General features: G+C 39.5%; 3 protein-coding genes across 8 annotated transcripts in view; 1 reads left to right on the forward strand and 2 right to left on the reverse strand.

Moving 5' to 3' along the window:
* Window positions 1-7,877, forward strand: part of asic1c (acid-sensing (proton-gated) ion channel 1c) — a 108,048-nt gene extending 100,171 nt beyond the window's left edge. For 4 of the 6 annotated variants that reach the window (XM_084369394.1, XM_084369395.1, XM_084369390.1 and 1 more), the window contains exons 10-11: window positions 1,975-2,027; window positions 3,109-4,819. In XM_084369394.1, coding sequence (XP_084225520.1) covers window positions 1,975-2,027; window positions 3,109-3,187 — 132 coding nt within the window. In that variant the 3' untranslated portion in view covers window positions 3,188-4,819. Of the gene's footprint in view, window positions 1-1,974; window positions 2,028-3,108; window positions 4,820-5,068 lie in introns of those variants that run through there. The other 2 variants (XM_084369393.1, XM_084369392.1) reach the window with 2 other exon arrangements.
* On the reverse strand, window positions 7,188-15,562 carry cdk5 (cyclin dependent kinase 5). Its single transcript, XM_084369396.1, has 12 exons — window positions 15,365-15,562; window positions 14,942-15,030; window positions 14,783-14,850; window positions 14,570-14,630; window positions 14,431-14,487; window positions 14,189-14,284; window positions 13,920-13,994; window positions 11,477-11,573; window positions 10,652-10,723; window positions 10,425-10,483; window positions 10,250-10,330; window positions 7,188-9,988 (listed from the first exon to the last, which is right to left on the reverse strand). Exons 1-12 carry the CDS (start codon window positions 15,399-15,401, stop codon window positions 9,902-9,904), a joined length of 879 nt encoding a protein of 292 aa, XP_084225522.1. The 5' UTR covers window positions 15,402-15,562; the 3' UTR covers window positions 7,188-9,901.
* A 1,349-nt stretch (window positions 15,563-16,911) lies between these two features.
* Window positions 16,912-24,441, reverse strand: abcb8 (ATP-binding cassette, sub-family B (MDR/TAP), member 8). Its single transcript, XM_084368140.1, has 16 exons — window positions 24,223-24,441; window positions 22,385-22,715; window positions 22,145-22,300; window positions 21,183-21,277; window positions 20,945-21,050; window positions 20,682-20,843; window positions 20,059-20,144; window positions 19,549-19,646; window positions 19,356-19,461; window positions 19,205-19,238; window positions 18,950-19,086; window positions 18,765-18,859; window positions 18,552-18,685; window positions 17,814-17,961; window positions 17,486-17,736; window positions 16,912-17,305 (listed from the first exon to the last, which is right to left on the reverse strand). Exons 1-16 carry the CDS (start codon window positions 24,324-24,326, stop codon window positions 17,222-17,224), a joined length of 2,127 nt encoding a protein of 708 aa, XP_084224266.1. The 5' UTR covers window positions 24,327-24,441; the 3' UTR covers window positions 16,912-17,221.
* Window positions 24,442-24,617: the final 176 nt, after the last annotated feature.

The following is a 24,617-nucleotide window of genomic DNA, read 5'->3' on the forward strand; positions in this document are numbered from 1 at the left end:
TTAAGTAATTTATTTACTGTATATTAGTATAAATATTCATTTGGTTATGTATGTTGACAACCTAATCAGTATATAGCAATAGTATCTCATGAACATGGCGAGCTGCATACTATTAGAAAAATGGATGAAAATAGTCAGTAAGGGACCTAGCTACGGCTAAATGTATTAATATCTCTAATAATTGTCACTCAGCTTAGTTTGTCTGTTGAAGGAATAAAAACAAATGCTGAGGCTTTGAGTAAATTAATGTACTGTCTCGCTTTGATCATCATCAGTCACATTTTTTATATAATTGAAAAGTGTATAGTTGCTGTTTTTGAAGAAATGTTCTGCATATGATCTGTCTTCTGTCATGGCCGACGATGACTCACGACAACTTGTCAAGAGATAAAGTAAAAAATGCATTGAAAAGAAAGATACCATCATGACTAACTGTGGAGGCTGGATCAAATCTGTTTTTGTAGCTCAGCAGCTATGACAAAAAACAAAACGAAAAAATGTCATAGATGTGACACATTTTGTGACATGTTCACAAAAAATTTGTATGATGAGAAATGTTCTCTATAGAGCCTCTTCTGTGTGGAATATCCTACACGTTACTATAAACAGATCTAAATTCACTAAAAACATATGACAATCTGAAACTTGGTACATTTGGTACATCTTAAGACCTATTTGAACAGGGCTAGTATTACTAGGAGACCTCTAGTAATTTGTAATAATTACAGAGGACGTCCAGGAGATAATGTCAGTAAATACGAGTGAAATACAGACTTTGCTTATCCCGAATGCACAACACGAAAAACAGACACAGGGTAGTCATTTGTTATTCTAGTCTGGTTTTCCTTTCTTGCAATTTATTTTTAATGTAATGTTTGTTTAAAAGGTTGTTGACCTGCCAATATAACCGCCATCAAATTAACTTTCCTCTCAATGTGAACAGAACTTAATTTCAAACTGTAAACTGTAGAAAGCACTTAATCAACCGCATTCTAACGCATGGGGAACACTGGTCAAGTCCAAATAACAGCTAAAAGCCACTAATCCCTCTCTGCAGCTCATTGTAAGCTAAAACATTTCCTTTTTTCTGCTGCTGTTTTCATCAAAAGCATTTAAGCAGATTTCTGTTAAGCGCAGACGTTTTGTTTTGTCCCTGAGCAAACTGTATCTACCAGTTTGCATCCAGTCTTATTGGCAGAACCTTGGAAATGCAAGGTCTAATTCTTTGTTGTGTGTCGCACAAGCCCAAGACTTTTTCATTTCCAGCAATCCGACTTACTTTTCTTCAAATCTGTGAAAAAGCCATGGGTTTGTGTCTGCATGTGGATTGTGTGGTGCATGCTCACTTGCCTCGGGTTCAGGATTTGGTTTGACGGCTTATGTGGAGGGAAAAATTGAAAGAAGTGGTCACAGATAGGTTAAAACGAGGCAGCAGAGTTATGAATGAGGTTAATGCAGTCAGTCTGGCTTGTGGAGAATCAGCTTTTAGAAATTAAAAGTGGCAGAAGAAGAGTGTGTCATGCTTTTACTAGTGTGATATTTACTGTATTCTTTCCCATTCATGTCATGTTCACCTGCTTACAATAAACCATCTTCTCGTACTTCTTTTCTCTCATATTCAATAAACGTTTTTTCAACTAGTCCATTGTCACATCTCCACTCAAACAGCCCGACAGTAAAGTAATGCATTTAGTGGTTTATTTGACTCTATTTTTAGTTTGACTGTCATTGTCCTCAATGATCGGGAACACTTACGGATGGCAGTAATTGTCTTTTGTTTACCCGGCTTATTAGAAAAACTTGTCTCTTCTTATCTTAGTTCGAACACCTGTCCTCCTCCTCCTAATGAAATGAGGCGAAAAACAACCTCTTGCAGTATTCCCTCGCAAGTTTTTAACTACTAGCATTTGCATTGTGGTTTATTTTCATTTCAGTCACCCTCACCCATCTTTCTTTTCATCATGTCTATTCCAGGAGTTTCCAGAGAACCCAACCAGCCCTGGTGTCACGCCTAATCATGCCCCCAGGTAGCACACCCCATTGATAATAGATGCTCCCTCCCCATGCTGTCCCTCTCTTTCATACATACTTGATACCATCTCATACATCATTTCCTCAGTGGCTACAAATGATTTGGTTGCATTTAGTAGACAGTCAACAAAAAGAGGGGTGATTATTCTACTGCAGCGAGCGTTATTAACATCAGGTTAGTTCGGTGTGTTTCTGTATTTTATCGGCTCAGCAGAAGACATGAGTTGGTTGGATTCTCCAGTAAAGATACGACTCTGTGCAAAATGCAAAAACTTGCTCCTTCCACTGAATAATGATGCTTTTTTTCCCGTAGGATAGAGCGCAGTACTCCTGTGAAAACAGATTACGTATTTATTGAACTGTTGTACAAAAAGCTGAACCACATGAGATCTATTTGTTTCCCCGCAGCACAGAGGTCCATTTAGAGGCAATGCATTTGAGGCTCACGCCAGATAACATCACTAGATGCATTACTTTGTGATGTTATCGCAGGTCTGCATGCAGTGAGTTTGCACAACATATAAATGGTTCTTTGTCTGCTCGAATAGCGAATTTTTTGCCAATGGGGACTACCAGTGGTTATCTACTCACGGAGCACATAGAGAAAAAAATGCAGACATATGTGGATGTTTTCAGCTTCCGTAACTTTAACAGTTTAACATGCTAGTGTAAAATCAGGACTAAAAATATGCTGTTTTCTTTCTCTTCTCCCTCCTTTCATTCATCTTTTCCCCACCTCCCCCTGATTTTTTCTTTAAACTCGCTTTCCACTGCGATGTGGCTGATCTTGGGACTTCCAAATCTGTTTTATTCACCACCTCATCGTTGTCCACATATGTTTCTGTCATTCATTGTGTTTGATTATACATCCTATCATTGTGATCAACCTCATCTATTTTCTGTTTCTGCTCAATTTCTCTTTGCCACATACGTTTTTCTCCCCCCCCCATTTGTCCTGGTCGCTCTCATTTTACCTGTGGCTCATTTCTTTCCTCCATCATCACCCCCTCCATCGCCCCTCCCTCCCTTAACCCGGTTGAACTCGTCTTCCCTCCTTCCTTCCCCTCTGTTTTGCAGAGCACCTGTGACACCCTCCGGAGTCACTCGGACAGTCTCGGATTCACGCCGAACATGTTACCTCGTCACCCGACTCTAGGCAACTTTGAGGAGTTTGCTTGTTGACGACATAAAGTAGGGGTTGTGGGTGGGGTGGCGGCACATCCGGGGAACTTGACAGCAAACTGTGAAATAATGTATGTATTTAGCAGAGTGTGTAACTCACAAGACGTATAGTAGAGTTTATCAATGCCTGAATAGAAATAGAATACTATCATCAGAAGAAAAAGAGACCACTTCCAAAACAGAACTCAGGTTTAACTGCCATGTCGAGGCATTAGTGTTAATTTATTCATGTTTCATTTTGTGGATTTGTTTTTCTTCTCACTCAAGAGTATACAATCAGTGAAGATAAATGTGTCCAAAAAAAATGGCTTTCTGACCTGTGTGAAATGAGTTACATAGTACTGTTGCTCTAGTTTTGCTGTACATCAATCCAAAAAAAAAGAGAAAAGAATACATGTGGATTGATATGTGTAGCATTGCAGTTTCTTATAAGTGTTAACGTCTTCAGCACCTAAACAATGCTGTATTGAGTGACCTTATACTTGTCACCAGTTTGAACAGGAGAGCCTTTCTAGAAATCTGCTCGACTTTAATGAGCCGATTGTTGGTTAAAAGAGCTTCTCGCACCTGAATCAAAACACAAGACAAGTGTTTAACGTTGCCTTTTGCTACTATGAGGCTTTGCCTCATTAATTAGACGACTGTGCTTATTCAATTTAAAAACAGAGGAGGAACTTGATTGTATATATGCAAGTATCTAGTTTTGTTCCACGTGGATCCCCGGACTACAGAGTCGGATGTTTTTGTTAACTTAAGTCACTTTTTACACACAGTTAAGGTAAAAAAAAAAAAAAAAAAAGAGAACCAGGAGGCCGAAACAAAGGCTGTTGATTGTAATCTTTTTATCTTTATATAGCTGACATTTCAATTTTTATTGTTTTGCTTATTTTTGGGGGGATGGTTTTGCTGTGCTGACTGTCACAAAAAAATAATGCTAGCATGCAGCTTGCTGTAGAAGTTGGCCCTTATTTACATTGAATACATTAGAAGAGAAACAATCAGGCTTTCCTTTTTGCCTTTTTAAACAATTCTAGCTATTTCTCATTACAGTGTCTTAGAGGTGTTCATCAGCACAATCCCCTGTGATAGTAATCTATTGTCTATGGAACATAAGTAGAGTTTAAAAAGGCTTGTCGGTGACATTCCTAAACTTGACAGAAATTTGTAAATACCCGCAGTCAAATCAATGCCATGAAGAAATTCTATACCACTCATGTGAGACATTGGTCAAATATATATATATATATCTATTTACTGTATATATAAATATAGATATATATGGTTAAAACTGTTTCTTCATCTGTTCTTACACCAGAAGGAATTTGGACTTTCTATCTGAGTGGACCGTCTTTGAGTTTCTGGTGATTATAACGAGTGAATAGACTTTATTAGAATCAAGAGAATTGCCTCAAAACATTAAAAACCACCACGCAGCTCAGCCCCATTCAGTTCAGTTGATTTATAACAGAAATGCATTGTACAATTTACCCATTGTGTCCTTTTATTATTCTTATTCTTATTATTCCAGAACGTGTAATAAGTCACAAATAACAGTTTGTGATGTATAAATGATCAAGTATAATAAACAATATATTTACCCATCTTACCCACGTACATAACTTTTCTTCTTATCTTCTTCGTGTGAGTCTACTTCCTCTACTGTTAATGTTCACTGTTATTGAAATCCGTGACACTACAGTCAAGGACTTGTAGGTACATATCCTCACTATAAATACTGAAAATCCAGAGAACAGTTCTGTTTTTATAAATGTGAAACTTTCAAGTATAATAATGCCAATCAAGTAAATGGTGTTCATAACACTGTAGCTTTATTACTCTGTTGTCTGTGTATTAGATGACTGTTGATGTGAAGCACAAACCCTTGGAGATCAGCCATCACTTGAAAAGCCAACGACCGGACGTCTATGGTTGTGACTACCTTATATGGCTCTTATTTTAGCTACACACACTGTTAACACGTGGTGTGTTCACCGCTCCTCCATCGTTAATGATATAATAGAGCGAATACTCCGATCACCTCATGAAGAGACTTTTTATCCAAATGGAAATGTTACTTTTCAGGAAACAAAAAAAGCGTGTATCCGTGGTGGTTTGTTGTGAGCAATAAGTGCACTGAATCAGAACCAACTGTTCAAATTGACGTGGAGAAAAAGAAAATATTTTGGGTTCCCATTTTCGATTCATGACATATTCAACATCTGGAATGGACGATGACTGAACAGCTGCAACACAGATGTATGATAATGACGACTGTATATTCTGAAGAAAAGGGACACGGATGCCAATTCATGTTACGCGATGACGCTATTCTGATGATGCTGCATTGCCTTGATGATTTTTCGAGTGTGTGCGTGTGTGTCATGTTGTCAGGTTAAAAAGCAGAAAAATGACCCAGCATTTACCGCAAAACTGTGGATGAAGGATTTGTGAAAATGGCCTGGGTCTTTACCTCTCTCCCCCCACCCCCTGCCTTACTACCAGTCAGAGAAAAGCAGAGTGTATGTGAACTGGCAGAAACTAATAACTGAACTGTTTGTGCTCGATTGATATTTACCACGTAGTTATGGCCAAGTAGAGAACAGTATCCTATATATTTCTGTCACCCAACACCTAGATTTGAACTATTTAATTTAACAGTTAATAATTTATGTCACATCGCCCCGTTTTCTTCCTTGCATGACCATTGTGTATTCCTACAGTATTATCTCTGGTCTCTTAATGTAATCTTAGCCATGCTATTCACTTTGTATGGTCCAAAATGTATTTTCGGAGCCAGATGAATCAAAATGAGTGTTCTCCACATCATGTGATACCACATCTTGAATCTTTATAGCATAGAAGAAAATACTCAAACCAGGCTTGGTATCGTGCAATACTCAAAAAGAAAGATGCAGTGCGGATGTGGGGGAAACTGCATTATCTTTCCATCAATTTGTAGGGATTAAGTAAATATAACGTGGCTTGAAGTGAAATGTGCCTTCAAGACTGGTTGTAACATCAAGATTTTCATGCGCACAAATCTCTGGGGAACTGAGCTTGCTTCATCTGGCTCTAACGTGCTTTATGTGCATTTTATTGTAGATATGTGATTTTAACTCTGAACTGTACATTAAATAGTTAATAACAATTAACTATGTGTAACGTAGTCAGTCTTAAGTCAAATGGTCATGAGGCCCTGAAGACATGTCATCACCTCCACACTGAGCGATGTGATCCTACATGAGCAGATTTGCATGTGAAATAAGAAAACATGTTTATTTCTGTTGTCATTTTCAGTAGTAAGTGCATCGTGTTAACGCAGTGGTCCCACCTATCTGGCATTTTCTGCTGTGCCCATTTCATGTACTGCATTGTTTCATCAGTGTCTAGGGTAAACTAAATATATCCAACAGTGACATGTCACTAACTAGTTAGTTTTGTTGTTTTGACATTCAGTTTAATCAAACATGGACCAGCTTGTTGTACACTGAAGCTGACACAATTACAAGTGAAACTAGGGCCAGATCCAGTCTACTGGATTCTTTCATTTTTACAATTTAAAGCATTGCCGTCATAGATCTAACAAAGATGTTCCTGAAATAGTCAAGGTGACTTATGAATGATTCTCTCCACAAGAGTCTGTGTAGAAGCTGTTGTGGAGCTCTAAATCGTATCTCACCATCTCTCTCTGCAGATGGAGTTTGCCCAGTTGTCACAGATAAGATCGAGAGCTCCACAACAGCGACTACATCAATGGACTTGGTGGCGAGATGAATTTGTCAGCTACTGTTCTGTAGAGAATAAACTTTTAATCTCAATTTTAAAAGACAACAAGAACGAGAGAATTTGAACATCATTTCCGTGACGGCCGGGCTCCATGTGATGAGAGAGATCTTGTGATTATGTTGAAAAGGTCCAGAACAGAGACAATTTTGTCAAATACTGCTCCCAAGGTCAAGAATGAACTTCAAATCTCAAAAGCAAAAATGTATTTGTCTTATTGGCTGAAATATACACAGAAAGAATCATTGACATCTGTCCCAAGCTCTACCAACAAAAGCAAATGTACTAGCAAAGTGCAAAATCCACTCTTCATTCAAAATGGAAATCTAACTCTACAGCAGTTGGTCTGAAATCTTCTGTCACTATGAGATAATGAAATACTGAGAGCAAATGCTTTTGTGTTTTTGTCATTATAACTTAATCCACACACACACAACCTTCAAAACATTTTTAAATCCTAAAAAGAGCCGGCTAAACGCTAAAGATCCGAGTATCATGAAGTCATTCAAAAGGAGAGTTTCTGTACCAAATGAAGCTGTGCTACATCAAACGAATGCAAAAAACATGAGCAGACATTCCATCATTAATAAATACATGCATCCATTATCATGTCTTACATCAGCTAAATGAAAATAAATCATTTCCCTATTAACACAGTCACTTCAAACAGCTCATTATGTAGGCTTTTATGGGATGAGTAGCACTGTAACAATCTGGAGTAAAATAACACTGCAAGCTGTTAACCATGTTAATATAAAGTAACCAAATGGAAACAGCTAATGGTGCAAAACAATCATGAAAATACAGATTATCAGTGGATTTTTTTCAGCTCTAATTTAACTATTACAAAAGCATTATTAAAAAAAAAAAAAAGCTATTAGTACAATAATGATAAAGAAAAAAATGTATGTGTCACTAATGGTCCACTAGTCATTAACATATATATACTGTATATATTGGCCCATTTATTGATAACCGGCTATAATCCTGGCTGTCAGTGTTCAACATATTTAATAATATTAATAACTTGACGATTTAAAATAAAACTGTCAGTTACAAAGTGCACGAAAGACAAATACAAAAAGGGAAATAAAAAGCCTGAGCAAAAAGAAAATTATAAATTAGCTTCCCGTGCTATTATACAATCTCGTAACAGGTAGTGGGACAGAGAGTTTTACTGTTGAGCATGACAAGTCTGTTCTGGTCTAAAAAATTTAAAAATAAAGAAAATTAAAAAACAAGTGTATTTTACATGTCTGTAATTTCAAAATAATAATTTCCTGGGAAGTTTCCAAGGACATGAGTATTTGATTTGGTACTAATTGGTGTTTAAAAGCCAGTTTAACCTCAAGAGTCTTAGTGCAAATAAGGCTTGGGCCGATATTATCAAACATCATGATATTTGCTGTCATGTGCGATATTTTTAATAACAAATATCCAAAAGCTGTTACAGCATCTATGGGCTTTTATTCTGAAAAGCAAAACACTGGCCTGATGTAGCAGCAGGCACGCAACGCTTTAATATACATACACTGACAACTTTGTTTCTAAGAAGATTGCGAGCTCGCTAATGAGGCAAACTTTAGGGTTTAAAGAGGGAGAAAATGGCCTGCCAAGGGATTTGAATGAGGCCACATGTGGTCTTTGCTGGAAACAAGTGCAAAATAACCATACATTTGCGGTCTCGCCTCAGAGTAGATTACCCAGCGCAATTTGCTTGAGCAACGATAATATTATCTATCGCAAAATTTAAGCAGAATGATATCGGGATATAAAATGTTACATATCAGCCAGGCCGAGTGCAAATGATCATCTGAACATGCAAAAATCTGAAAGTTGATCATCTTTTCCAATAATAAAAGAATAACTTTAGATTATTAAAGTCAGATTTAACGAGAAAAGTTCTTTCAAAGAAAGAAATCAGTAACAATAATTAGTACCAAATCACATACTGTAGTTAAATATCCTGAAGAAATTACAGACGTGTAAAATTTGGTGTTACAAAAATAACGTACAGTCCTTAAAAGAGACATTGAGTTAAAGCCTTTACAACTTTCCAATGAATCGCTGCGTTGTGGTTCTAAAACTAACAAATCAATCTCTTTAATTAAGCGGCATTGTAGCGTTAGCTGCCCCAGGAAACTGTGGTCTCCACTTAGAGCAAATATATCTGTGGATATTAGCACAGACGTATCAGTACCAGCATACATTGTGGCTAACAAGCAACAACAAACTACAGAGGAGAAATGCCAAAGATCTAATAAGCAGATTTAAATAAATCTCATCAAGGAAAAATAACTAATACTGGCTGATAAATCATCGTCATACTCCTGTATCGGTCGAGCTACAGTTTCCACTGATGTTAAGACTTTGTAATAATGGAAGCAAATTGGCAAAATACATCACAACAGCAACAGAAACCAGAATGTTCAGGAGGCTGTTTGAGTAACTGATGCAGCTAAATCCAAGTATCTCAAATGAATTCACCAAGATTAAAAAGGGTCTATTTTCATTCACGCTCAGCTATTAGAAACAAACAAACTGCACATGTTAATTTCAGTCTTATTGGAGCAGTGGGGCTTATTGTTGACAACCATTTCCACAGGTATAAAATGTATTCAATGCAACACATAGTGCACCCTCCAGCATTTTGTGCTAATTAACCGGGAGGCGTATATGTACCAAATTAAACAGGCTTGCAACTTAAAAAGAACCTAAAACCTTGCAGAGCCACTAGGACTTTGTTCCACACAGAGGCACAGCAGAATTAAAGCGGGGGAGGGAGTGCTTGAAAACCAGTGGGGGATTTGCCTTGTTGGGGACTGGTCCTAATGACCCGACAGAGGGAAGGATGGAAGGGTGATTGATTCTGGCGGCTGAAGTTTAGTGAGAGGCAATTTAGCATTTAGGGTGGGCAGAAATCGGCGAAGTAAGGGTGCTGCAAGGCCTCCTCTGCAGAGATCCTCTGGACAGGATTACATTTCAACAGGTTCTGGGTGAGATGAAAGGGAACATTTGAATCAGCAAAAAGCAATAACACATTTGTGACAAGCAAGAAAATATAGTAGCAACATCTGGTGGGTCATTTTAGCTCAAGTTATTGAACTGTTTGTGCAAACAATCATAGAACACAGACGGAAATTAAAAAGAAACATTATTAATGACAATCATTTTTGAATGTCGGGGCATGTGTATATACAAAGCCAAACACTGGTGCGGACCCACTTATTTGGCAAGCTAAAAGCGAACGTACCTGGAGTAGATCTCGTCCTGTGCTACTTAGTTTGGGGACCACATTCACCAGTGAGGTGGTGGCTGGATACATGGGATATGGCTGCAGGTAGGAAAAGAAACTGTAAATAATAGTTTGAAACAGAAAAAACAGTAACATATGGTGTATACTCCATCCACTGTGGGTAATAATTTACCTTGTAATCAGGGAGTTTCGTCATCGTCTGCCACTGTTCTTCAGTCGGTGTACCCAACAATGTACCGAGTGGTTAAAGAAAAACTTCTTGAAAACAGAGGGATGTGTCCAACCTTTTAAGACTCATTGTTTGTAAATCATTGATCACAGACTAGATCCATAGTTCGGTCTGAACAAACCTCATTGGTCCCCAATATCAATACCTACTAAAAGTTGTCAAAAAAAGATATCTGAAGATTCTTTTCAACTGGTCGTCCACATCGTTCCCGGGGAATAAAGGCCTTCCAGCATTAGCCAGCTCTGAATGGGACAAGAGATCAAAATGAAATACGATTAGTATTTTGTACACGGCTTGATGGACACACTATTCTACGTATCCACCAGAAAACACACAGATTCAAGCCCACATGAAACATGAGCACACAAAACCACAAACAACATGTAAAACAAAGTGTTCTCATAAGTTAAAGCATGTCAGGATAACAACACTAAAGGCTTAAATAACGTATTACGACTGCAGTCCTGGCCTGCCTTACTCTACAAGCTGCACATTTTTAGGGCTCAACAAAAGAAATTAACACGCATTTTTGTTTCCTGAGCTGATGCTGTTAGTAGCTAAGGAGTGAGTCATCTCACTTTAGTTCTTGTTGTTATTTCATAACCTCTAATTAAAAAAACTATTTGTTGAGGGGAAAGTAAAACTTGACTCAAAGCAATTATATTTCTGATCCAAATGAGAAAAAAGCTGTAAGCAAAAGGAATAAAAGCCATAAAACAGGCAATATCACAGAAAAATAAAGAGAGAGGAAAAGTAATGCAAACATAGAGATAAATAAAAAAATAAAAATCAATAAAGGACCATAAGAGGACGACATAAAGGGCTGAAATTGTCTGCTAGAGAGCTCTCTTGGACGATTTAACAGAGAGACAGCCCTAAACCCTCGTGGACTTACTGGGAATGAGTCTGAAAGTCTGTAACTCTGAGTGCTGACGTTGGGATTGTGCTCAAGTCACACCAGGTAACAAACAAAGTGAGGAAGCAATTTAACAAACCTGCAAATATGCATCCAGCAGACCACATGTCAATTGAGGTAGAATAAAGTTTAGCACCAAACAGCACATCTGGAGGCCGATACCACAATGTCACCACCTACAAACAGATCAGAGTAAAGTGTTAGACTTAGACCAATTACAGCAGTTATCACGACCATTAACTGATGTTAACAATGTTCAGACATCGGCGTTGATGACTGCTCTCTGAGGCGGGTGTTATTTTGTCATGACACTAATTGTACAAGCACTGTCACCAACAGTAAGCAGTCATCTTACAACAGCTCTCTGGTTCCCTCGACACCTTCTTGACATTTTAACAAACTGCAGCTTAATCGACCGTCCAGTGTTTTACAGACATCTATTTTTCCAGGTTATGTGAAACTGTTTGGTGAAGAGGTGCGATGACAGAACAGTGTAAAAAAATCATAAAATCAAATTATAGAAAAGTTTCCCAGAGAGTGTGTGGGCAGACTGAAAGCAGTGCTTTTGTTTCAGCCTGAAAAGTATAAAAGTTCAACTCGGTACAGAAGTTAATTATGAGACCACCTGCTAGAGACTCGCAGAACAACTTCTCAAAGTCATTTTACAGAGAAAAAGAGGAGTAAAACTGTGAAATCCTCCAACCGGAATGACATAAACGTACTGTTAAGCTGTTGAGTAGTTTGAAAGTGTTGAAGTCGGGAACATTTGCAGAGTTCATCTCTTATTTACAAAAAAGTGACGCACAGAGACATAAATTGAGCGCGCTCTAATGCCTTTTTTAATGCTTTACAACACATCCTGCAGCACTCCGTTTCAAAGCCACCTGTGGGTTGTGGGACATTTTTAATTCATCTGGGTGACTAGTTTAATGCAGAAGAACTTCAAAATTAGTGTGGGGGACTCTGCATATGCACTTTTCTTGCATAAAAAATGCTCATGCGCCTGAATTAAACCTCTGTTACTGCTTTAATTTAACTTTATCTGTCTTTATAAAAACTTAATAAAAAGTAGAACACTAATGAACTCCACCCTGAACCATTTTCTTGGATTTTTACGGATTCGACTTGGGTGAAAAATAATCCTTGTAATTCAAACAAAATTCCCATACTATCAAAAGACGTTCAGCCACTGTGTTTAATCTATGCAGCGTGTTATGTATCACATCCAGTACATAGTGTGAAACCACTGCAGGATCCATTCATTTCTTCTTGCAGAAGAGTCTCGGGGAAATACATCCTCTGAAGTGACCTTTTCAAATGACCTAACTTCAAGCTTTGTTCCCCTCTAGATTTTCTGTTTATTACATTTTCAGATCAGCGGTGTCACCCTGGGTCAAGAGTCCCCTCTTGAGATTGGCTCGCCGGGCCCTTAGGTCAGCCAACCAAAAACCACTAAACCTTTCTGAGACTCGCCTGTCATTTCTTTGATGGCATCAGCAACAACACAAAAATGAAACACTACTTAAGCTGCTACTGTGTGTTGCACCCTATCCTCAATCACTAATTTAGCTGATTCAGGACATTGGAGAAACAAATTGAGGCCATCAACAAACACAATCGTGTGTCCCTGATACATACTGAACATTGCTGAAGTGTCCATGAATCTGCAATTGCTGCTGCAGTTTGCTAGTTGATTGCTACTACTGTGCCATATTTGATTTTAATTTTAACACAGAGATATAGATTTTTAGGTCATGTTGTCCAGCCCAAAATATTGCTCTATTTGAACATGAAATGGCTCATTTAATGCACCAAGGTAGTGAGATTTCCAGCAACACTTAGTGGCACTGCACTACGCCATCTTATGGTTTGAGTGTCATCTATTAGGGACTATATGCAATATCATCTGTGTGTGTGTTTATGAATATTTTTGCACTTGTATTTTACTAATCAGAGACTGCTCATGTGGCCGACCTCATGGCAGTGTCACCTGGCACATCACTACTTTAGAGCATTAAAATAAAAACTGGATTTAGGAGCACTGCAGTGTGCGTTTCATTTTTTGCACCTGGCCTTTTTGGCTTGGATGTGCATGCACACTCTTATTTGTAATCATATTATTCAGTTTTGAAACTAGAAATACATAGGGCTGTCTTTTTCATGATTTGGGCAACGCTTTGCATTCTTCTACATGGCTTCAGGCAGGAAATGTGCAAGACAAACAAACATGGAGGGGAGTGAACAGGTTTAGGTTTGTACCTAAAAGAAGTGCTTCTTCTGTCACATGGACGTGGTTTGTGATTGAAAAGTCTGCTATGCAGACATAATACAGCCTGAATTCAAGAGCACAAATCTCTTCATATTATTAGCTAAAAGCCCACAATAGCAGTCAAACTGTTCAGAAGTCATTCTGCGACTTGGTTTCTCTTCAGATGCTGAATGTGCCAAAAGCCAATGTGAATGTCACACAGATGAAACAAGTCAGTCATTAGCACCTGCTGTGTTAATGAAGTACAACCTACCTCTGCTGAGTAACACCTGACAGGAATGCCAAAGGCTCGAGCCAACCCAAAGTCAGCCAGCTTCAACTCTCCATTCTATAGACAGAGACACACGTTATCATACATTCATGGGATGTTAACACCGCTTTTACAGTGTCACACAAACTGTTACTCATTTAACAATTTACAGGTTTGTTTTTGTTTGCCTTTCTCAAATGATTTTCTCATACAGGGAGTTATGAATATTTACCAGCCTCCAAGTCAAAGTCCACATGCACCTAACCACTCACTCTGTTTATGAGGAGATTCTGCGGCTTCAGATCTCTGTGAAGAACGTTTCGACTGTGACAGAAAGCGAGGCCTTTCAACAGCTGGTACATGAATGACTGCAAGTGAGAGAGAACGAGTTTAGAGACAAAACAACTGACAGCAATTGACATATCGATGACAACCACAGGCCAAACATGGCGCTTTCTAATAGCCAAGCTGCGTCGCTCTTGGGGAAACTTTTCATTGGCTAGGTTTGTTTTACCTTCACAGTTTCAGGATCTAGATCCCCATTGCAGCTGTCAAAATACTTCTTCAAATCCTGCAGATGATGAAAGACACACATTAGCCTGAGAAAGTATACATTCAAAACATATGGTGTGTTTGGGGTGCCTCTATCTCACCTGATCACAATATTCAAAAACCAGGGTTAACTTCTTGTCACTGTGCAAAACATCATGTAGTCTGGAGGAGACAGGACAGCTTTAAGTTGATGCTGGTTGACACAGGGTTAAATGCAAACTGCTTGGTATATTAACTCATCTGACAAACCGTGAAAAACAACCTGTCACTCCCACATAACAACAAGTTGACTTCAGTTCGGGCTGCAGACTGACCTGACAATGTTTTTATGCTTTAGCTCCTTCAGAAGACAGATTTCTCTCAGGGCAGAACTTGGCACCCCCTGAAAGAAATGACACCCAGCTTCATTAGCACTAGCATGCTAACAGCTTGCTAGCATTCAATGAAATTAAAACGTTACTATGAAAACAAACCTCGTCGTCGTCGTCCAACCTCACCCTTTTCAACGCCACGATTTCGTGGGTTTCTCTGTTTTTCGCCTTGAAAACTGTCCCATATGTACCTGCGAGGCGGACAACGTAAAGTTCAACCTCAGTTATCGTACTGATGAATGAGCATAGCAGCGTTCAGAGGTGCTAGCATTAGCTTGTAGCTAGTATTAACATCGAATAAGCTGTAGGACAGAAAACCTCCGGCAAATCTTGTCACTAAAATATTATAGTGTAAGTAAAAACTGCACACACTGATTTGTATATGGTTAACTAACTAGGGAATTAGTTGCAGTAAGCACAAGGTTTACAATCAAGCTTTAACGTAAGCTAGCTCTGCATGCTAGTTAAGCAAACCAGGGTAACTAGCTAATATTAACTTTATAAAGAAAAGCGTACGAAACTTACCCTCTCCGATTTTTTCAAGCTTTTCATATTTCTGCATGTTTGGCCAGTGAAGCCAGCCTTTAACGGGCTAGCAACCAATGAATGATTAAAGCCCCAAACGGGGGTAAATAATGTTATGATAGCTAGCGTTAGCTTTAAGCTATCTCCACTTGCTGCTCCTGGTCGGTCTGCAGCAAAGCTTCTCCTCTTGTCGGTCATCTAGAGGCCAAGGGATGAATTGCAGCACAGGTTGAAACCCAGGCCAAAGATACCTAATCATTGCAGGATGCTGTGACATTTTCGGAGCAATTTTCTACACTTTGGAGACATTTTAAGGCAGATTTAGCTTGTTAAGAGAAAACAAAATGAGTGTATCCAGATGGTGAACTTGTTCAGGTACAATATTCACTCTCAGACCCACATACTTTGCAGGATGTGAAGCCTAATCTGCCAGTTTAATGTTCAAATTGATACAAATCTTAGCTTCTCACTTGTTCTATTGCACATAATACAATTAATGAACAGTGATGGCTTATAATCACCAGGGACATTCATGTCAAAAGGGACATTAAAGGATAAATTCACCCGAAAATGAAAATTCAGTCATTCTGTGCTCACCCCCGTGTTGATGGAGGTCGAGTGAAGCTTCATCGTCCAAAAAACATTCCTGGAGCTTCACAGCAGACTCCTAAACAACTTGAGTAGATGGGGACTTGTTTTAAAACATAAACAAAACAACTGAAATAAAGCACAAAATGGCTCCGCACAGCCCGTCCAGCGCAATTCAAGTCATCTGAAGCTCTGCAAACTGATTTACACCCTTTTTTTAAGCCAAAATATTCACTAGCTGCTCAGCTAAAAAGCATTAGTGCGTACCCCATCTTAAGTGGGTGCATCGGAAAGGTCTCTTTTTTTACACCAGACAAGTTGTATGGAGCCATTTTATGTTTTTCTTCCTCTTTTTTTTTAAGGTTTTAAAACAAGTCCCCATCCACTTCAGTTACCTAGCTGAATGCTACAACGCTGTTTTGCCCTGAAGCTCCAGAAATGTTTTGCCGAGTACGAAACTTCACCCAATTTTCCATCATCATGAAGCCGAGTAGATAATGTCGTCATTTTCAGTTCCAATTTGGTGAACTTATCCTTTAAAGTCATAAATCACACATTCAGGGGAAAAAGGTGGTTGTAAAAATGTTGTACTTTCCAGCAGTTATGATAAAATAGATTTGACTGCAGTTAGTGTGACACATCCTGAGGTAGATTTGTGCCTGAAAAGTTTACACCCCTGTAAGGGAGGTTATATTGGTGCCAGAACAGCCGTTCCTCCCAAGATGTCACATCTAAACAGAATGGATGACTGTGAGGAGCGACTGAAGCGCAGAGTAGAAATTACATCCTGCTTCCTTTTTTCCCCGTAGAGAGCAAAAAGATTTCAACTGCAGAATCACAACAAGAAATGACACCATCCACGAAAAACATACTGTTCGTTATGTAGGTGCAGTGTTCAGTTTCTTCTGTACGTGTGACAAATCTGTGTTGTGATTCATACACAAGGAAAATACAGTACATTCTCATTAAAGCAAAGTTTAATTATGTTTTCTATTACATTATAATTATAATTCTGTACAGGATAAGAGAAAAACAGTGTTATGAAATATCCTTTTGAGTGAGATACTGTACAGTAGTGTGGTTTATTCCTCATCACAGGCTCATCCAGTTGGTCCGCTTACACATTTACATAAAGTTTGTCATAAAACTAGCTTTTAAATTTACATAACGTGTTTAAAATGAATTATCTGTTCAGGCAAGACTTCCCTATGAATTTCACTACTCTTGGTAGTCTCACTGTAGAGCTACGGTAAACAACTTCTGGTGTGTTCATTTCTGCCCCTCAGCTCTTTGCCTGCGGATCAGATCAGAATAAAGTCCTCCTTTGCTCAGCAGCTCCAAGTGAGTCCCAGCCTTAAGAGAAAAGAGGGAGCTGTTAGATAACATCAAAACTTATATATCACAGTCAGTGCATTGAAATGGAAGCGAACAATATACCTGTAGGATCTCTTTGTCAGTACCTCTTTGAACTTGTAAGTCAAATAAAGAAGCCGAGAGGAGATAAGAGCGCCTCCATCTCTCCGAATACCTCACCTCCACAATGCGGCCGTTGCTCATGACACAGATGAGGTCGGCCCCTTGGATGGTGCTCAGCCGGTGGGCGATGATAAGCACAGTGCGACCCCTTGTGGCTCTGTCCAGGGCCTCCTGCACCACACGCTCGGATTCTGCATCCAGGGCGCTCGTGGCCTCGTCCAGCACCAGGATGCTGGGGTTCTTGATCAAGGCGCGGGCAATGGCGATGCGCTGTTTCTGGCCACCTGATAGCGTCACACCTCGCTCACCTGGGTTAGAACGGCTTAGTATTTAAATGGAACACAAATTTTATGTGTCTTGTAAATACCTAAACGAGGACACATACCAACCACGGTGTTATAGCCGTCTGGGAAAGCTGTAATGAAGCGGTGAGCGTTGGCCTGCTTGGCTGCGTTAATGACCTCAGCATCTGTGGCCTCAGGCTTCCCAAAGCGGATGTTCTCCATGACGGATGATCCAAACAAAACGGGCTCCTGCAGAGACACAGGGTTGGTGATGAAGACTGGACATGTAAAAATGTTTCTAAATAATAGTTTGCTTAAAATGACAAACTAAGATGAATTAATAATTAACCTAAACCCAACATATCTTCATCATCACTTTGTGGACTACCGCTCTGAAGTCTCAAGTTTTGTATTATGGCTGTAGCCATCTTGGATTTCGAGGCCAGAAGTGACCATTTTTTAACAAGGAGGTGGAGCTGGAGATGGTATCCTGATTGGATATGATGGAGACCCCGAGGTCATGCGGTAGTAGCAACTTAATACGCTGCTTTATCGTGTGTTTTACTCTAAATGGGATCATCATTTACATATGAACATCATGCTGTATTGAAAAAGACTTGAAACTAGCGACTGAGAACACAAACTCATTAGGAAACTATTAACTGAGGTAACAAATAAAAGGAGAAGTAGGGTCATTTTCTTATAAGCTTACATACAGTCTGACTTAATTTTGAAACCAGTGGAGTCGCCCCCTGCTGGCGAATAGAGATAAATGTAGGTTTAAAGCATCTCTGCATTGCCTTCACTTTTCAGACCCAAAAACTCTGTCCGGTCTTTACCTGATTGATAAATCCAACGACTTGTCCCCTCATCCAGGACAAATCAAGAGTTCGAATGTCAAGTCCGTCCAGCATGATAACACCACTGGTCGGGTCATAGAAACGCTCCAGCAAGGACGCCACAGTGGACTTCCCTAAAATGTATCAAATGAATCATTACAGGCTCACGATCACATCGTTTACACGTCACACGTTTGCAATCTGAATCGTTACCTCCTCCAGATTCTCCAACAATCGCAACGGTTTTAGACGGTGGCAGTGTCAAGTTGAAACTCTTCAGGATCTGATGGCCAGGTCTTGTTGGATAGCTAGAAGTAGTAAAAAAAAAGTATCATCTGATATTCATGTTCAGTTAGCGTCTAAAGTTGTCTTGAAATTGACTTTTGTTTTGTATTCACCTGAATGAAATGTCCATGAAATCCACTCTTCCTGTCAGAGAATGGTACGGGATGCGTCCTCCTCCGGACAGGGGAATAGTCGGCTTCAGAGACAGGTATTCAAAAACCCGAGCACCAGAGCTTATTCCTCTCACCATCTGTAACGAACGTAAGAGAGATTGGCTTGATTTCTGCCTGAATAATATTTCACATTTCTACAAATATGTGTCACTCCTATAAGTCACGCTCAACACACATATATCATTTTTTACCTACCTGTCCAAAAAGGATGGAGATACTGGCCAATGACCTGAGAACAAAGAGAATACAGGAGTTATAGCCTAAACATCAGCTACATTTCAACGAATAACGTTGACTATAAATGGTCATAAAGAGCAGTGATTGTAGAACAAGTTGTGTCTTCTACCTCTGAACAGTCTGAGAGGCAACCAGGAAAGACATGAGGTCTCCAGGGGACATTTCGTTGCTCGCAATTAAAGTCCCTCCGGCAAAAATGGTTCCGAGGACAATGCCTGTATTAACAGCGCACAACACAAAAACATGACTATACAGAGCATCATGAGACGTGTTTATCTGTTTTCATCATAAAATACACTCACAGTTCAGGGTGATGTTTGACAGTCCTTGGAAAACCGCTATTCCAGCACCAAGATTTTCATTCAAGTCACATGATTTGTCAACCTCGTATGCATACAACCTGCAGGGAAAAGATTTCATTCATACATTTTCGGAAACAGGGTTTTGATCTCTGTCCTGATGAGGGTATGAGCACCGTTTCAGAAATAATCTCTGTCCACATTAACACCCCTGAAAACGCACATCACGTGGCCATTCGTGTACACAATGCATGCCTGTGCCGTTGTTGACAGAAAGCAGATACTATACTCTGGTAGAAGTTGTTGCTTAGTTACAGAAACTTCCATTCTGTCAATGTCCAAACACAAATACTCCAATATCATAACACATACGCCGAGTCCACACTGGCCACTAATGCTACACACACAGATAAGGCCTTAATTAGGAAGCAAACATGTGTGTCCAACATTTTCTCTGACGTACAGCACACTGAGTCTAAGTCTATGAGTTCATCAAAACGTGGTCTCACTCACTGGAGCTCCCGCTCCTCCATCGCAAAAGCTTTCACTGTCCGCACATTGCCAAGTGCCTCATCTGCCACTCCTGTTGCTTTTGCCACCTTAAGTTAAGCACAATTAAGTCAAGACATATTAAACCTTGTTTGTCCAACAAATATACATGCTGTAAGTACAGACACTGAAAACGAATAGCTTGGTTTGTTGTGTAATAACATACTTAAGTTTCATGGTATCAGTGCAAAGATTGGTTCTCAAAACCACCAGAAATCTGAAGGCAAAGACTGCCGAAGGCTTATTACTTTAACTTATTTGGACTTATAGTAATATATCTCACAATACAAGCATTAACATAGACATATCTTTCTGTTTGCGTGTCAGCCCACACAATGATGAGAATCTGAGTAGGTGTCAAGAAGAAATTGTAAAGAAACTTTTTAATATTTGTAGGCGGAAGTGAGAACAGATCTAAATATCTATATATACGGTGTTAAGAGAAGAGGAGGTAGAGTACGTTGACCACTTTCGTAAAAAAAAAAAAAAAAGGCATGTTTTTCTTGCTTATATCTCTGTCATTTTGAGTTACAGCTGTTCTGATTTTGCAGCCCATTGTGACTACCAAAATGATAATACTACATCACCTGTTCTTGAGCCAGACGCGACAGTTTGCGGAGGACCGAGCCAAAGAGTGCACCTGCTCCCACGAGACACGGGAGGACAACTACTGTCAAGCCTGTCAGTTTGGGGGAGATGACGTAAAGAGAGACGAAACATCCAATTGTCTGTGTGATACTCCGCAGTCCCTGCAGATGTCCAAGAAACAAAACAAAACATGGGAATAAGGAGACCCAAACAATATAGCATGTTACTTATTACTTTACATCACAAATATAGCACTTCATACCTGAGAGATGACAAGTTTAAAGGATGACTTGAACTCCTGAATGTCAGCAGTCAAACGATTCACCAGCTGTCCAGTTTTATTGGCGTCATAGAAAGCCACATCTTGCCTGAGACAAAAAAAATAACACTGACTGCAGATGTAGTCCATCCATGAGCTTAATAATGGACCATTAGCATATAAATGACAGCAGGTGACCAGTGCTTCTACTGTACCATGCAACACTGATGGATTTATGTACCTCAGTAAAGATGCAAAAAGGGTTTTCCTCATGTCTGCTGCCACTCTCTCCCCCACCCTGGAAAGCAGGATGATGTAGCCACTTGTCAGCAGGCCCTGCAAAAAGGAGGTGATTAATGACCAGCGCAGCAGAACATTTTCCAAAAAAGCGGCTGTGACATTTATAGGTTTTCTTGCAGATTATTTTTCTTCACAATGGATGTGAGTGGAACAGAACGTGCAAACATGCTAGAGTAATAAGCATCATAGCTCTTAGGAAAATTGACTTTCTCAAGCCATAACATCGGCAAGCTATAACTGAGCAGAATGATTAACACGCCAACTACAGCCTGGTATCATAGAGATACACTTGTCTTCTTCATTAACGCTTCTCTGACATAGTTTCAGTAAAAATATAGCACAATTAAAAGCTTCATAAAGTGGTCGTTATTTCAGAGCTGTTATATTGTCCAGGTGTTACTTTTATGGTGTCCACCCCCTACATTTCTTCACAGGTAATTAACAGAGAAATAAATGTCTAGTTATTATCCTCTATATCAGTGATTCCCAAACAGGAGTACTTGCACCCCAGGGGGGAGACTTCTGTTGTTGCTACGTTGTAAATGGAGAGATTGTAAATGTAGCTCAACTACAATTTCAAAAATTTTAATTAATGATTTGATTAAAAAATACATCCACGTCTCGAGTCAGCTATAAACAATTTATTTAGGTGATGAACTCATTTGGCTGTGGGGGTTAGGTCATACGAAAAGGTCGGGAGCCACTGCCCTATATTAAAAGTACAAGCACAAGACTCCATGCGCAAATAAAACACCTGACTGGGCAATGATAGTTGTATTAGACGTACTGTATCTCTCCACTTGACAGTAGAAAAACTATGGCTTATTGTACTCGTCTCTTGTCAAAGCTCTGGCACAGTAAGTTGTGAAATTGCTTGGCAGAATGACAGATTTATTTACTTACCTGGAGACCATACATTGCAAGTAATTTTAGCGCTGGACCTCTTATCTCCCGGATATAATTCCTTGTATGTTCTCTCAGGTAGCCTGCCACAACATTCACCAGGTCGCCAAGCATCAGGGGGATTTTTATGTTCAAGATAGCTGCGCCAAAGGCAAGCTGGAAAGAAAAATACTGATGTCACATCGTATTTTATTTTATAAACACTGAAAGCATGTTTGGGTGAACTGAGTTTAAGCTTACCACAACAGCACCGATGAGAGCAAACAGTTGAGGCTTGACAAATTCCCACAGGATATGCCATTTGAACTCAGGCACAGGGTTTTTGGCTACAACCTCCACAGGGATGTTGTTATTCTCATCTGCCTCGCAGTAAGCTACGTGGCAAAACAGTCGTGCGGAGACAGTGAGCGCTGCTGGTCCCAGGATGAACTTCAGAGCCACTCCCGGGGGTTTGGATGTTCGGGTGGTGGAGTGGCGGACAGCTCTCTGAGTGAGGCTCCAAAAACGGCTGACGGCATTTCCAGTCCGCTGTGAGGAGCTGTGAGCTTTAGATCCTGGAGATGTGTACCACCTGGATATAAGAAAAGAATATTGAAGTGACATTATGTAACTTTTTCACCTTAAAATATAAGCTTTAAAATCATTTTGGTACAGTGTCTTGTAATAGGGTGAATGGTGTCTCTGTCTCAGCCACTCCGCCCCCTCATCACTTGTTTCTGCACTATGTAGCTTCAGTGAGAGGGGAGGATCACAGCCTTACATACATGTTTACTTCAACATACAAGTTTTCAACACGTAACATTGTTATGATGTAATGATAAACTGTAGAAATCGACAGTTTCTACATAATGTTGCTTTAATACAATTAGGCATTCAATAATTGATCATTAAAGTATTACAAAGCTAATGTAACAATGGTCAAGGCTGAAGAAATTCAGACTGATATATAAAAAGGATGTAACTAGTATAAATCTGATGATTATTTTTTCAATCAATCATCATTAATTAATCTTATATAAATCTTACATTGGACTCAACAGGAAGGGATTGCATCAAGTTGCTTGTTTTGGCTAAAACTCAAAGTAATTCAATTCACAGTGATGTAATATAAGACACTGGAGCAGCTGAAACAATTAATTGATTATGAAAATTCACCACAGGCCTGACGTTTTGTCAGTTTTACATTGACTTGAAGAAATACAATTAAGCACAAATATGTTGTTCATTAACTTTTAACTTTCTGTCATCTAATTATTGTCTGTTTGGGATTACAAACTCATTTACAGTGGAGTCCAAAAGAGACCACGTTGAAAATCTCTGATAAAGTCACGCAAACCTGGAAATAATTGGAAAGGTTGAGGACTCAAGGAAGTAAATGAAAGTGTCAGAAGTCAAACTGTTATTCTGAGCAGGGGGGGGACTAAAGGTTTCTAAGGGGACAGTGCATCAGTTGTATCCAAAGCACGATCAGGCAGACCCAAAGTGACCACATCATCATGTGATCAATACATAAAGCTTGGTTCACTGAGAGATGGAGTCACTGATACAGAATTTGCTCAATAAACAACACAAGACACCAAGCAGCAAAAGTACTGTCAACAGATGCTGTCTCGTAGTGATCTCAAAGGACGGGTAGCAGTTTCTAAACCACTCAGGAGGGGAAACAGGGCCAAGCGCTCCAGGTGGGCTCACAGTAGATGACCAGAAAAAATGTCTTATTTACTGATGAAGTCCAAGTTAGAGGTTTATGGCAGATACAAAAGGACGTATGTAAGAAGACAACAAGGGAGAAACAGTAAAACATAATTCATTATAATATTATATACTATATATATCATAATATTAACATAATAATATGGGGGAAACAAATAGTATTACATTACTTTAGGACACACTGCTCCTAAGTACTCTGTCTATCTATCCATGAACACTAATGAAACCTCATATGCAAAGATGTTCTGTTCAGAAAATCAAAGTAGGCTAAGCTTATCAGTGTTGATTAACTAACACATGGCCCACATAGCAGCTACAGGTCGGCTGTCACTAGCTGAAGTAGTTGCCGGGTCACATTACCCTACCGTGCAAGTCTCCATATCTCTGCTGTTTTACCGCGTCGCGGGTATAACGACAATGACCGCACCGGAGCGCTGATGTTTGCTCTACAACAGAGTAGCTGGAACATAATTCACGCCTATTTTCTAATTAAAAAACGCTCATTAGATCAAATGAATCGTTAAGCTGTACAGTAATCCACAGGCAACCTGCAGGCTGCCATATTGGCTCTGACCCATGGTGCATTGCATGTAGCTCGAGAGGAGGTCATCTTTACTATAAATATCGGGTTGTGACGGCAAAAAGGAGGTTTGTTTCATAGCAGGCAACAAACTGACGAATATTTAACGATTTGGGCAACGTTGTTGAACAGAGACACGACAAAAATCTGACTTTCTTTGGGGAAAACGCGAAAAAAACT

Source organism: Pagrus pagrus, assembly GCF_965226575.1.
Source record: "Pagrus pagrus genome assembly, chromosome: 12".
NCBI lineage: Eukaryota > Metazoa > Chordata > Actinopteri > Spariformes > Sparidae > Pagrus > Pagrus pagrus.